The following is a 15,641-nucleotide window of genomic DNA, read 5'->3' on the forward strand; positions in this document are numbered from 1 at the left end:
TTCATTTTAAAAAAATCGAGGTATGTATTAAACTGTATTTATTATATATGTATTAAACTGTGGGTCAAAAATTGTGATATAAACCGAATCATGAGTTTGGTGTATTGTTATAGCCCTACTCTAAACACACAATTCTAAGATTCTCTAGTTTACATCCTGTTCTATGACTGTAATTGGAACGTCTTTAGCATGTGGACAAAAGGCATTTGAAGATGGCATCTTGGGCTTTGGGAAATTGATCAACATTTATTCACCATTTCATAGACATAGACCAAACCAGATTAATCCATTACCGGTAAATAAATAATTGTTAGTTGTAGCCCTAGTTGTAATTGCCTTTTGATTCCCTTATTTAGCTTTGTGTGTCTAAAGGCTCTAGCCCTTTAGACTTAGCCAACTTTACCTTGCTTGGGGATGTTATGGATAGCATAGCATAGTTGGTCAGAATTGCAGTGTAAGGGAGAGTCTAGTATTCACACAACAAAAAAAAGCCATGTCATACTGTACAGTGTCTGATCCCTATTGAGTTTCATTTTGCATGAGCCTTCTCACAACATCTCCAGTTTGCATGTTTAATCCCCAGTTATTTTCATAAACAGCTTTCAGTCCTGCCAAGGTTCACTACAGCCTCTGCAACAGCCGAGAACTTTAACATTGCAAGTGTAATTTTGTTTCGATTCTACAAAGTTCACCTTCTCTTCTTTCCTCGTCTTCCACTTCCTCTTCTCCTCCCTCCTCCTCTCTCCCTCGTGTCCCAGGTGTAAAGTATGTCCTCTCCAGTTCTTCACCAAGTCGGAGATGCAGATCCACTCGAAGTCCCACACAGAGGCCAAACCGCACAAGTGTCCTCACTGTTCCAAATCCTTCGCCAACGCTTCCTACCTGGCCCAGCATCTACGCATTCACTTAGGGATTAAGCCTTATCACTGCTCCTATTGTGAAAACTCCTTCCGCCAGCTCTCTCACCTCCAGCAACACACCAGGTGAATGCACCAAAGTGGCTCCCAGGCATGGATGGATTATGAACTTTCGGGGCCCTGGGCCCAGATGTATTAAGGGCCCCCCACTAATTGACGCATATGTGGGAGGGGGGGTTTGGGGGTCCTCCACCAGAACATTTTTAATTTGTATGATGTGATTTCCTGTATTCTGGTGCATTTTAGGGATGGCCAATACTAAATTCAATCAGATTCATAGCCTACATCCTGATTTGTTGATATTAAGCCAATGATTCCATGCAAAGGCTTGGGCTTCAGGGCCTCCTGACCCCTTGGGCCCCTGGGCCCGGTAGGCCCATGCAGTAATCCATCCCTGCTCCCAGGGAAGGGTTCGATGGATAATCCAGCATACATTTATTTATTCAGAAAATATAAACAGAAATTAATTGTGTCATTCTTCTGAATATATCATTGCACAGGAATGTTGATGGCAATTTCATTGTTTATTTGAATGTGATGGTATGAGCCAAGATTTACCAGAGTGTATTGTCTGCGTATTGTCAATCAACTATTGTCAACTATTTCTGACTTACAGAATTCATACTGGTGATAGACCCTACAAGTGTGCACATCCTGGATGTGAGAAGGCCTTTACTCAGCTCTCTAACCTTCAGGTAAGATCTTGGATGCATATGTTTTGCACTTCAGTCCCATGTACCGTTCTAAATGTAAGATGTAAAGACATTGGCATCCCGCATCACACACAAGTGATCTGTTTGGTGGTGATGTTTAGATGGAGAGACCATGAGAAGTGTTGGATGATGAATGTATTTAGCCATGTGTGTTTGGGCATCATAATGTGGGGATATGACATCATTACAAGGAGAATATTGAAGCCAAGAGATGCACAACATTTTGTGGAAGAGCAGCGTTCATGCTATATTGTCATTGCATTGACTGCAGTGCAAAATGGCACCAGGTGACTTCTGCAAGTTGTGCATTTTTAGCTTCACGGATAACATTTGGCTGACTAAAAAAAAAATAAACAATTGAGACCTTGTCAATTAAACAGTATGCTATGCTTGCTAAAACTCATTCACAAAGTGAATAGAGTCTGGTGACTCGATTAGGAAACGTTTCCAACACTTGCATTACAACGGGCACTAACTTTAAAATCATTGGTCCAGCCTTATCAATCACATTGATCACAGATTCCTAACGTTACCTCCTACTTCGCCTAAACTTTACAAACTGACAATAAACAGCATCAACAGTCAGGAAACAATGTATGTGAATCTTCCTTTGCTGTAAATAAATTTCTGCATTTTTCAAACTGCGTTTTTTGACGTTTGCAGGTGTTGCTGCTTCTGTTTATCACAATAAGTTTTGGTTTCGTCTTCCCCTCTTGTCGCTGATTGACCTGACATTTTTCTTGTCTGAGGGAAACAGTTATGAACTATGGTGTTCCAGACTAGGGGCCCTATCTTGGGGATCAGAAACGGGTGGTCAGAGGTGAAAGGTTAGACGTTAAAGGCGTGGCCAGTCCATATTCACTAACTCAATGGCTTGATTTTGTGATCAAGCGCTGGGCACGGGTCGCAAAAAGGTTGTTCTTGTTTCTTAATTAGTCATGGGTGTGTTTTGGGTGTAACATCCTTAGAATGACATCCGTCATTCCCTTTAACAGCAAGCAGAGTAACTTCAAATAGTGGCGTAATGATTTTTAGAGGGTGTCAGATAGCGATTTTTGGATCATGCGCCAGACCACACCTTGTGTCATTAATTGGTACACCCCTGGACGCAAGGTTTAATGAAAGTGATGCGCATGACTAAAAATTCCTCACTTTATTGAGTGTAAGATAGGAATAAGCCTTGCATCACGCTTTGCGACAGATGCACGATAGGGCCCTAGATCTCCCTGAAAGAAGATCTAGGTTGCCGGGGGCCAGGCTAGCATAGTGCTGCTTTAAGACTGACGTTGTCTCTGTGCAATAACCTTTTAAAGAGTTAAAGGTTTTATGTTCTCTATCCTGTTCCATTTCAAATGCTAGATGGCTTTTTAGGTAGCTGCAACATGGCCGATGGATGTTTGTGGGAAATACTGTAATAAATCGGGTTTGTGGTTTCTATGCATTTAAATATTCCCTGACGATTGCAGTGGTATGTCTTTGTAACAGCCAAACTAAAGAATCATCTTTGCAGACTTGGCAGACATCCACGTGAGAGAGAATCGGTGCCAGTATTCATAGAGAGCGGACTATTCAGTCTAAATCTGTCAGTACTGGTTTGAATTAATTCTTTTAGCTAAATATAGTGTGCTTTCATTGAAGCAGTGTACATAAATTGAATGACTTCAAAGTGTTGTGTCAGCAATGTCAGCGGTGAATTTCTTTATAGTTACTTTATAGTTTGGGACTTATATAAGCTGGGCAAGCCATGCTTTGTTTGGTGTGTATAGCCATAAATAGGCTACCAACCACATGGATCTATTTTCAGAATTGGTAGGGAGGCAGAGGAATAACGGTTTATGACACTGAATGGTTACAAGATGGCAAAGCACATCCCCCTGAGAGCCTGCATAGTCAAGAGTCATATTATCAGACAATTGCTAGCAATACAGTCTGTGGCATAATAAGCTCAGTATTTATGTTGTTTTGGCACTGAATCCTCTTACCAGACTCAGTCCCGCCTTCCACCTTGACACAGCCTCAAGCACTAGTAAGCACTCGTTGGCCTTAGGGTAGCCCCGAAATGCCTTGATTAAGGCGCGATTATGGGGAGAATTGGTCCCCACTCGCCCCTATTTGCATGTCTTTGGTGCGATAGTGGGAACTTGGCTAATGAAGAGCAAACAAATGATCTCTTCATGTCTGTTTGTGGAGTTCTGTGTAACTGACAGTACCGCTATGCACCACTTGAGGCACTGCTGAGATGGGTCCGGCAACATCACCCAGGGTCTAGATAGATAGATAGATACTTTATTGATCCCCAGGGGAAATTCAAGGTCTTGTACATTAGAAAGGGGTACACTGTGGTGCTGGTTGTGGTTTAAAAATGACCTTGTGCAAGAAGAATTCACTCCAATAGCTGTTCTTTATCATTCTGTATAACAGCGATTCTGTATTTAAAAAAACACTTTTCAGTGTTCAGGCCAGTGGAGCAAAGCAGCATGTGTATCGATGATGCATACAGCAGGAAGTGTGTCTCAATATAATTTTTTTTTGTGCACAGCCCTAGTGCACCTACAGCCATGACTGTGTGATCCTCATGGAAAGTATTTTCTGAAATGCCATTGATTTTTATAAATTCATAAAAAAAAAAAAAAAATCATGATTTTTTTTTTTTTTTTTTTATGAATTTGGTCATTCAATTGCAGGTTATGAGTTGTCCTGCCAATCACTAAGCCTGTCTTCAAAAATGAGATATAACCATGTCTGTGTTCTTTTCTCTTTTCCTTTGTTTCCAGTCGCACCAGAGGCAACACAATAAAGACAAGCCGTACAAATGCCCAAACTGCTACCGTGCGTACTCAGACTCAGCCTCATTACAGATACACCTCTCCGCTCATGCCATCAAGAACGCTAAAGCCTACTGCTGCAGTATGTGTGGTCGGGCATACACCTCAGTGAGTACTGTGCTCAGCTATCTTTGTCTTTTACCTCACACTTCCACCAACAGGCTTCTGTTACTGTATGTGAATGCTTGTATGCATGTGTGCATACACGCTCAATATGCATGTCAGTGTTTCCCACAGAATTGAATTATATTTGTGGTGGTAGGTTTGCAGAATTAACTTGAATGCAACAGTTTTTAGCAAATTAGCGCAGCGTGGTTATAATGCTAACTAGCTTTAAGCACAATTTAGTACAACCTGGAAAATCATTGTGTGGTGGTCAATGTTGATATTGTGGTGGGCCGCCACAAATAAGCCAATGTATGGGAAACACTGCATGTGCTAGTAAAGTGTAAAAGAGGGCATACAGTATGTGGGCAAATAAAAGTGGGCATCATTTGCTTATAGCTGAGGATGTATTTGGGCTGGGGGCAGACTCCCTGATTTTTACACGGGTTACCATGTAGGCCTAAACAGCACAGGCATAGGAGAGTTGCGCTCATTGTCCACTAGATGGCATTAGCATTATGGATTGGCATTTAATCAGTGCATTGCGAGTTCAAGCTAAACATGTAGAACACCTGAAAGTAACTTCAGTCACCTCAAAGACATAAGAAGATGTCACCTATGCCATCATGGTCACCACTTTACAAACTTTGAAAGTGTCAGTTGACTACCTCAAGATGGGAAGAAAAAATGTCACATATCTATCCTCAAATTCATTTCCATGGCCTACATCCAGAAATGATTTTGAGATCCCAAGTATGTGGCCTGAAATTAAAATTAAAATGTATTCAGTAACTGAATATGTCCTGAATATGTCACTACTTTTTCCACATAATGACTAAGATAATAACCTATAAAAAGTTATTTTAAATCCATTGCATTGACTAGTGCAGCAAATTTATAGTGGGCTATATGTGATAGGATCTGGGAAAACCCAACACATGGTGAAATTTCACTGACTTCAGATACTGATACCATCCTAGCAACATCCTGGACATCATCCCCTAGCAACATCCAGGATGTTGGTAGGATGGTATCCAGGATGTTGCTAGGGGATGATGTCCAGGATGTTGTTAGGATGGTATCAGACTCTTGAGTTGGTGATATTTCACCAAGGAGAGTTGAAACGGAGCAGTAATCAAGGATTTCACCATGTTTTAATCATTGTTTGTGCTGTAGAAATGTAAAAATCATTGTTTGTGCTGTTAGGGTTTTAGTCATTTTTAAGTCACTGGCTATGATATGTTAGCCTGGCCACACCCACCTAGATCTCCTTTCAGGGAGATACTAGTCTGGAACACCATGATTCAGTTTTGAAATCAAAAGTGGCTGTGGTAAATGGTAGCAATGCCTGCAAACTGCAGTTAGAAGAATGTGTACATTTATTTACATCAAAGGTAGGCCCACCTGCATTGTTTCCTGACTGCCAATGCTGTTTATTGTCAGTTTGTAAAGTTTAGGCAAAGTAGGAAGTAACATTAGGAATCAATCAATCTGATCAATGTGATTGGTTTGGCTGGACCAATGATTTCAAAGTTATGCTATATGCGCTATGTTTATGCCCGTCACCATGCTAGTGTTGGAAAGGTTTCCCAATCGTGAGTGTCCAGAGTCTATTCGCAAAGTGAATGAGTTTGGTTTTAACCAGGCTAAGGAAATATAGACCTAGCATTTAATTAGGACTATAAAACAATGAACTGTAGCCTACAATATTTTTACAGCAGGAATGCATTTAATAATTTCCTGGTGACCTGGGAAACCACCAGTTCCACAGAACCCTGCAACTGTGTTGCATTTTCATCTGAAAATGTTCCATAGTGCTAATAGCCAGAACTTATAGGCAGACTCACAGGCTCATGGGCATAAAATGGACTGATGTAGGATTATGTTTTTTAACTGGTGGCCATGGTGACTGATGGCTTTTCATAGTTGTCGGGCAAACTCTTTGTTGTTCGAACAAACTCCGTCTAAGATCCAAATTCCATTATTGGATCCAAAATCTGAGTGTTCCATCTTCGGTTAAATCAATCTAGAGATCTCGGTTAGATCAGAGTTTGTTTAACCTCCTTTCTGGAATACCCCCCTCATGTAACAATGCTGTTGTATTGTGCCCTTGAACAGGAGACCTACCTAATGAAGCACATGTCCAAACACACAGTCGTGGAACACCTTGTGAGCCACCACTCTCCCCAGAGAACTGAGTCTCCCAACATTCCTATACGCATCTCCCTCATCTGAGTCTACACTTCGCTCCCTCCCTCCCGGTTCCTCTGTCATTCCTCTTTTTCACTTTGATTCTTTTTTTCTTTGCCTTTTTTTTTTTGGGTTGCAAAGCAGTTTCCTCAGAATGTGCCAGATGATATTCCTGCTCTCTTGAGAATAGAGCAGAGAGAGCAGCACTTTAGTCCTCAAAGGGCCTAGTGGCTGCTGCTGGGTATGTTTGTTTGTTTGTTTTTCTTAATTTGTTTGTTGGTGTGTATTGTAGTCCTTAACCAATTAATAACAATCCTGTATTGCTTATGGAGAGTAGATGGACCTGCTGATACAGTGTCTATGACGATCTACAGCTCTTGTGACTCTCTTGGAGGGGAACTGCATCCCTAGAGCAGACAGCCAGATACCAGTTTGTTGCTGTCACCTTATATTTGTTACCAAGGATGTATTAGGGAGATGCCCAAAGATAATCTTTTAAAAAGCACTTTCAGGCCTTGTGGTTTCGGTTCAAGATAGTGTACAGATCTCTTTTTTTTTTTTTCAATTCAAGAATAAGGCATTGCTTTAGGCAGCTAAAGGTTCCAAGACTATCATTTTATTTAGCTGTTGTTGGTGTACTGTTCATCTTATTCGTTCCTTATACTGACTCAAGCATTCTCCTCATTTTTTCATGTTGTCTCTTTGTACAAAAAACAAATATTTGTAGGTCTCACAAATATCTCACTCAGAGATTTCTTCCACTTTGTCTGGTGTTGAATAACACTTAGGATTACATTTTTAAAGGTGCAAATGCAAAGCTGATCGAAAGCGGACCATACATAGTCAATTGTATTCAAATATGTATTCAATGGTCTGTCAATCCTATACATGAGTGAGTGATCCCTTAAATACCAATATGGAATTCAGTGAGCAAATGTAATTGATGCCATTTTTGTAAACTTTTTGAAGTATTGGAAGTAGATCATAGTAGTCATGCTGCGTTTGCACTTGTAAAAATGACCTTTAGTGTAAGAATGGATGAGACATTTGTTTATGCTGTTCAGTTTGTGAACATTGTTTTTTTTTTAATGTTCTGAATTTCTTGAATCAATAGCCATTTTCCCACCGTGAGGCCATTTTCTCCGTACTAAACTTTAGTTGTGATAATGGTTAAATACTTTGCTGCTTAGAGAGGAGCAATCCGATTCTATGTAAGACTTTTTTTAAATTTTATTTTGTAGAGTCCATTGTCTTCACATGGGTTCATTCTAATCCTCATGTCCAATGGCAGATTTAGTTTTCTGCCCTCTCCTGTATAACAGTTATAGACTTTTAAGTCACTTGATGCCAAAAATATAGTGAGTTTCTTTCTCACAGCTTTATCAAGGATAACATGACCTTGTTAAATAATAACAATCTAAATTGCATGAAATGCGAGAAAATGCCCTTATGAATGATTTGTGAATGTCCCCTTATTGAGCACCTCCCCCGCTGTTCATAAAATGACTATTGATTCAGTATTGTTGTGTTGGGTGTTTTGTAACTTTGTCATATCAAAATGTGTCTTTTCTTCATCACTGCTAATAACACAGTGCAGCAATAAATGGTGTGGGAAGCTATTTAAAATAGGTGGACCAAAAATCATAGTCCTCTAACCTGCACCCTAAACTTGCAGTATGATGCATACTGCAATGACTTTTCATGTATACTGTATGACCTGTTTTTTTTCCCCCTTAGTGTGTACTGTATTGTCAACCCAGAAACTAAGTATGCCATTCCTTGGTTTACTTAATGTGCATCCTTTTACATTCATCATACCAGTCACTTGTTAAGCTCATTTCACTTACACAGGCTTGCTGTCACTCTGAAGAGAACGAGTCAGACTAAGCACACATTGCAAAGGTGGTTGCTTTTTTAGTTGTCCATGGCAGTTTGTTTCTTTACTGCAGAGAGTAAAGTAAGCAGGTGCTTAAAGGTGCTATGTGGATTATTCTTTTTTGTTGTTGTTGTTGTTGTTGTTTTTTACCTTCATTTAGCAACAGAATGTGAACATTTTAACATGATGTCAAAGATCCCCATCCCTGTGTTGTCCAGATATGTCTAGCTAGCATACAAACCACCTAGTGTAGGACCTGTGGGGTGTACTACGAATCTCGATTAGTGGGTTAGCGAGGTATGTTGCGCTCAAAGCCAGGCTATGCTGTGACACGAAAGTGGATCTGTTTTAGTGTCACTATATCACCATGGTATCTTATGCTGTCAACCAAACCTGGTCGGGAGGAGGTTATGTGCTAAATTATAGCTCAAATCGTGTAATCTACCGCACACTGACCAATCAATTGTCTTAAAAACGAAGTTATCTCACGTGTAGGATTCTGTCATATATTTTACAGGTGGAGCTCCGCCTCTACTAACATTTTGGATCTCGAATGTGCTTTAATAGTGCTGTGCGTGCAAATATCCACCTATGGACGTGCATACCATACAACAAATGATGACAATTGATTTATTTGATGTTATAGGTTAGACACAAAAAATGACCGCAGTGTAGATTAAGCTATCGCTCATGAATGCGGAAGTAATTGTTTTTGAATTGAGGCGGTCTTGTGCGTCTCCACGTTTCAGGATTGGCCAACGTCATCCCAACACCGAGAACGCGCACAGATCTGAGCTGAAAGCCTAGTTTGACAAATATATCACATAACTGCAATCGTAGTATCACTTAACGTATACCCCTGAGTCAAGGCTTTGTCAAGCCTCGATATGTCTGCATAGCCTAGATATGTCTGCGGTGCTTCGTAGTATACCCCACAGCTCTCTTATAATACCATGTTGTGCCACTTGTATTAAATACAATGCAACTCAATGGAAAAGAGCAACGTGGCTCCGTCGAAGATCAATCAAATCCTAAAGAATTCCACATAGATCCTTAAAGATTTTTCTGGCTTTAAAAGATGCACACCAAGACTGCTCTCCAGGGCTGTTGATGCTCAGTTGGGTTTTGTTTGAAATACTTTGTTAACAAGTTTCTCAGACAAACACCACAACTAGATGCCCCTTTTTAAATGTAAAGCATGCAGTCCTGACTAGATCAGAAGGAGCAAACTGCCTTGTTTGACTAAAAAAAAAAAAGAATTTCAAATCACCTTTCAAACGTCAGCTACATCAGGCTCGATATGCTGCCATTTCTAAGTTGTTACAATAGATTCCTCACTGATGTGAGTTTGATTATTTTGATTTTGTTTTCCTGTCACAGGACCAATAGTTTTTTTCTCTTATTTTTTATTTTCCTTTTTTTCCCAAAAGAGGGCAATCACTCTGGTGCTGTACTGAGTACTGAAAAAGGCTCCCTGATACAGGTCTTTTGCGTTCAGTGCAAGAGTTGGACATGTTAAAAAATAATGTTGTGATAATGCTTTCCTTTGGAATGGTCACACATTGGCCCACAAGAATTGGGAGGCAGTCACGCACAGTTATGTGCCATATGCCTCCTCATACTTGAGATGAGGTGCTTCTTATGTGTCAAAAGACATTAATCCTAGATGTTGAGATGGAACATAAGCATGTTTACAAGTAAAATAAAGTCTAGTATGTACAACTGCAGATCATTCTATGCTGGCAACTTGCCACAAAACAAACTCTTTATGCCAATAACTGACCCTGCCTCTACCCTTCCTGTCTTCATAAAGCTAGTAAACTGAGAAGTGTACATTTGTTATGACAAAAAAATAACCCTTGTATTCATTTATAGTGCAAATTTTCAAATGACTGTATTTACTGTTGAATTTTGTATTAGTATATTTTCATTTATTAATCATCTTTGTGAGTATTGACCATTTTCATTAATATCCATTCTATTTTTCTTTTCTTACATTTAAGCCTTAACTGTTATCATTGACTATTTTATTTCCATATTCCCATATTGGTGTTTTCAGTATTCAGTTTCTGTGCATTTTACTTTTCATTTTTCGCATGGAGTACTTTGACAATAACTTATGTATTAATTAACTGTAGCATTTGTTCTGTCTGACATTGTTATACATGTCTAGAAATGACAACACCCCTTTTCCTTTGTCTTGCATTGTGGTTTCATTTTAAGATTTGGCTTAATATGCACAGACATGCTAGGTGAATTAAATAATATCAATGTTACAAATACTTTGTATCTTTATCGGGTTTTAATAAATGCAGACTGTTGATAATGTTCTTGCAAATGTTTTTTTTTGTTGTTGTTGCTCCTGGCTTTTGCAGCCATAGTAACGGTTTCCTTTCCACGGACTCACGCACATGTACAGCTCTTGTGGTTTTTGTAGAGGCACCTGACATTCACACCACAGAGTGCAACACAGACCCCATCTCTCAGCACTCACCGACAATGTTCACAGACCCCATCTCTCAGCACTCACCGACACTGTTCACAGACCCCATCTCTCAGCACTCATCGACACTGTTCACAGACCTCATTGTCTTTGCGCACACTGTTTTCTGTGCTCCTGAAACACATTTTAGGAGTGAAGGATGGACAAGGCTGCTACTGAGGAACTTTGTCTGAAGACGCTTGGCTGAACTCCCAAGCACCTGCTGGGACACCTCTGTTTCACCTGCTGCCTGTCTGTGCTGAGATAAGCATACAGTGGTTATTATCGACCAGCTTAGAAGTCAGAGGGCCACAGCCATTTTGGTTGAAGAGTCTTGACTGTTCTGAGACAAATGCCTTGAAGATTTTCTATTGAATGAAGTGTCTCTGACCTCCAGGCGACGAGCAGATACTTCTGTCAAGCCAGCTTCCTTTTCGAGAGCAAAGATGGAGTGCACCAAAAAAAATCCCTGGGTTTTTTAACACACTGCTGGGTTTCCAGATGTGTTTTTTTTTTTTTTTTTTTTTTAACTATATAAGAAATCAGTTGTGGAAAACATCCTGAAAACTGCCTGTTTCTGAATCCAGTGCCCGTCATCATGTGGTGACATTGTGTGATTTTGTGAGGTAGTGTGCAAATGTAAACTGTGTTCCAACTTCAGAACTGTATTTACTTTGGTCTATAGTTTTGTTTACAAGTACATTATGAAATTATATATCAAAACGTTTAGATAGTCATTATATTTAACAAGTACACGAGTGGCCTCTGATTGATTGACAGACTCCATCAGTTATCTGGTTTACTCCCTCAACTCCTTTTGCTGTAATATATAATGTATACAGATACAGATTCAAACAGATCAGGAACAGGATGATTATCTCGTTGATTTTCACCTTGGTAGCTGCATAATCGATTTCATTTAGGATGCTTCCTTCACAAGCTGAGTCTCTGTACATCTTGTGACATCTGCATAGTGGTGGGTTTGCATTCTCCATTGCCACATTGACTTTGGACACAGAGGATCTTGAACAACATCCTCACAAATGGAAACAATTCAGAACTTACCAAATGTTTTCACCTTTTAAAAAAGGAATCCTACTTTGGAACAAGGAATTTCATTTGTGAAAACCTGAGTGTCCATATATTTAGCAAGGTGTATGAAGACTTCAGACTTAAATTGTACGTTGTTCATGCTGCTGATGGCAGTTCAATACTGTTGTCTGCAGTCCATTATTTAATTGTAAAAAAATCTGCACGTTTGCATAATATTTTGCAGTTTTAATTTCGGTCAACATAATTAGTTGAATAAGTATTGAATAGTTGAATTAGTTGAATAAGACTTGAATTTCCCCTGGGGATCAATAAAGTATCTATCTATCTATCTATCTATCTAGTATTTTTGACTTTATTGGCTTAAGTCACTTTAAATATATAAGTATTTGAGTTACTAGAGCCCAAATTAATTGATTTGCTTGTTCGCTTGATTGTTATAGGTCTGCTCAACTTTTGGATAGAGCACCGTTACCCCCCCATCATATTTTGTTAAAAACAAAACTGCTTTTAATTTGACCCCATGTAGCCTTTTTCTACAACTCGGTTGCTACAGTACATATTAAGCACAAGGCCACATCATTTCAGTATGCATGGTTGAAAAATGTGAGCTTTCATGAATTCAGTAATCATTGTAACCACTTATACTATGTTCTTAAAGTACGGCATGTTTTTTCCTGCATAATGTTGTTAAAAAGATGAACACACATTCATTTGCATAGAAACAATATACATATTTTGATGGTCTAATGAGCAGGTTTGAAAACTTAACTGTAGAGGGTCACCATTGCAAACGAATGGACATGAATGAAATGTAATTTCAAACATTGCATTTAAAACATGTCCTCTGTCATGTAATGTCCTCTGTATATCTGAATCAGGGGTGTGATTCTGTGAATTCCGTTTTTTTCGACTTGGAAAATGAGACCCACGCAATTCGTATAGATCCGATTCTTTTTTTTTTTGGGGGGGGGGTCTGTCGGAGGTAGGCTATATTATGTATAACACAGGCCATTGTTATAACAGGCCGCTGACAATGACGACGGGTTTTGTGCTTCACATCTTTACGAATATCACGCCGCAAGTAGCCTAGGCCTAGCTTTACTAGTGGATTTCATTGAAAGTGAAAGTAGACGGGTCGATCAGCTGCGTTCTGAAAAATGCTTGATTCAAGTTAAGTGTGTGTGGCGAACTAGTTTCTCAGCAGAAGCCATGAAACGGTAAAGGTCAACAAATTGATTTTTTAAAAAAAGACATCATGTATGAAGTTTTTTTTTTTTCTCTCTCGTTTTGGCTTTGCATCAGGTTCGCTGTCAGGATTTTCCGATAATGAATCTCATGATGCTGATATTGAATTTTAATTTCTGTGCGTGTAAGCTGTGCTTGAAGTTAGCTGTGAAACCTTACAGGTTTTCATAGTTTTAACCACAAAGCCTGTCTACCTTAGGCCTACTACATTTAGTCCATGGGCCAGAGCAGAAGTTGGTATCACCAAAGGTGGCAAAATCTAGCAATGATTTTCGTAATCTATGTCAGAGATATGTTTTGGTATGATAACCTTTTCTAAGTAGCTTAGTTGTATTTTTACTGGCTTTTATACCCATACCCAGTACAATTCAGAATACATGCCTATGTGTAGTGTATGCAAGTGTGTGGGATGATGCGATTTGTCTTAATCTATGTTATATCATATGTAGATGGCATAGGCTTTTAGAAAATATACAGTTTAGATGGATAATTTAGCTTTCCATGAATTACATAGGCTAAAATGTATCAGTCATACACTTTTTCACCTATATAATATAGGATTAGATAGAGGCAAAAGACTAAAAGTGGGTGGGTCAAATTCAAACTCTTTCTATATCACATAGAGAGTATGGGCTTTTAGAAAATATATGGGTTAGATAGCTGAATACATTTTACACAGCTATTTTAGACCCATGACTAATAGCTGTCCATTGCAAATCAATGCATTTCAATGTAATGCAAAATACATTACAAAACTAAGGTATAGATGGAGGAAGTTGGGAGATGTCTCAATGCACATTATATCACATTTAGAATATATAGACTTATCAGAAAAATATATTTTAGGGTAATTAATCTGTTTCCTTTAATGATACCAGAACTATAATGATCGGACATGCCATGATATTTCAATTCTAAAGAGAATGCATGTAGATCTTGCATAACTATTAGGCCTAAATTCTGTTTCAAATTCAATTTGTCTGGAACTAAATTTGTTTTCTGAACATTCTACAGTAGAAATATAAACTGCCAACTTTAGAGTGTGTTAGTCAGTGTTGCCAGATTGGACAGGTGCCCGCCCAATTGGGCTTCTTTTGACTTCGTCGGGCGGGGGAAAATAAGCTTTAGGCGGGCAAATAAAATTTTGAGTTGCATGGTTCTCTATAACAAAATCGTTGTTGGGGCGTTTTTTTGCTGAAGAGGGCGGGTTTTTTGAGCGTGACTGGGCGGAAATCACTAAACCCAATCTGGCAACACTGGTGTTGGTGTTTGCTGGGCCACAGGGCCAGTATGTGGATGGAGTATGTCCCGAAGCCATGACGTAGCGTTGCCAAGGCAGCAATTTCACTGGATCTAAACCAGGGGTTCTCAAAGTTTTGATTGGTGAGGGCCAATCCAGGAACCCAACATTGAACTGAGGGCCGCCAAAGGGGTGGGGGGAGAAAAAGAAAAAAACCTGGGAAAAAAATCCCATTTGTAATCATTTTAATGACCAGGTTGCATCTCTACCATTTATATTTATTGCATTAAACACATTTTAATTCATAATTGAGGCTAAAAAACGTAATATTAAGTTTTTCCTTCCCATGCGTTGAGTGCCAAAAACGTAATATTAAGTTTTTAGCTTTTTTTTTTTTAATTACGAAACTAGACACTCTAACACACCTTATATGTGATTTGGGCAACTCTGTGATGAATGGAAATTAAATATATGACGATCGAAAACTCATGAAAACGCAAGATCTGGACATTTTATCTGGACGTTTGATCTTAACTCGGCTTATGATGGTTGCCGCTTTGTTTCGAATCAGTCGCTGATTAGCCTATCAGTGCACACCAGGTCAAAATCAGGTCATTTATTTTCGTGGGTTTATCACTAGGTGGCAGGTCTCGTTAGATCTCTTCCCAGAAACTTTGCAGGCAACACTTCTCAGGTCATACAGTAAAAGACGCAATATCTCAATTTCTAGAAAAAAAAAAACTGGGATTTTGATGAAAACTAGCCACTGTTTAGCTTGGGATTTCTCAGGAACAGAGGCGTGAAATACATGGTTTGCACCCACTGAGAGCTTAAAGTCTCACCTTTCAAACGAGCCATTGTATGTGTTCATAGCTATAACACAGAATATGCTGTGGCTGTACAAAAATCATCAACAATGGTCTAGATTGCTGGCACTCTAGGACAAAGCTTCCGAAAACAGCTTGACATTCAATGAGTTAAGAAAAATTGCAATG

At 39.2% G+C, this 15,641-nt stretch overlaps 1 protein-coding gene across 2 annotated transcripts in view; it reads left to right on the forward strand.

Moving 5' to 3' along the window:
• znf362b (zinc finger protein 362b) overlaps positions 1-8,268 on the forward strand; it is a 13,167-nt gene extending 4,899 nt beyond the window's left edge. For both annotated transcript variants that reach the window (XM_042097883.1, XM_042097885.1), the window contains exons 6-9: positions 759-983; positions 1,534-1,612; positions 4,405-4,563; positions 6,679-8,268. In XM_042097883.1, coding sequence (XP_041953817.1) covers positions 759-983; positions 1,534-1,612; positions 4,405-4,563; positions 6,679-6,795 — 580 coding nt within the window. In that variant the 3' untranslated portion in view covers positions 6,796-8,268. The remainder of the gene's footprint in view (positions 1-758; positions 984-1,533; positions 1,613-4,404; positions 4,564-6,678) is intronic.
• The last annotated feature ends 7,373 nt before the right edge of the window (positions 8,269-15,641 follow it).

The sequence above is a fragment of the Alosa sapidissima genome, chromosome 7 (genome assembly GCF_018492685.1).
Source record: "Alosa sapidissima isolate fAloSap1 chromosome 7, fAloSap1.pri, whole genome shotgun sequence".
NCBI classification, from domain to species: Eukaryota; Metazoa; Chordata; class Actinopteri; order Clupeiformes; family Clupeidae; genus Alosa; species Alosa sapidissima.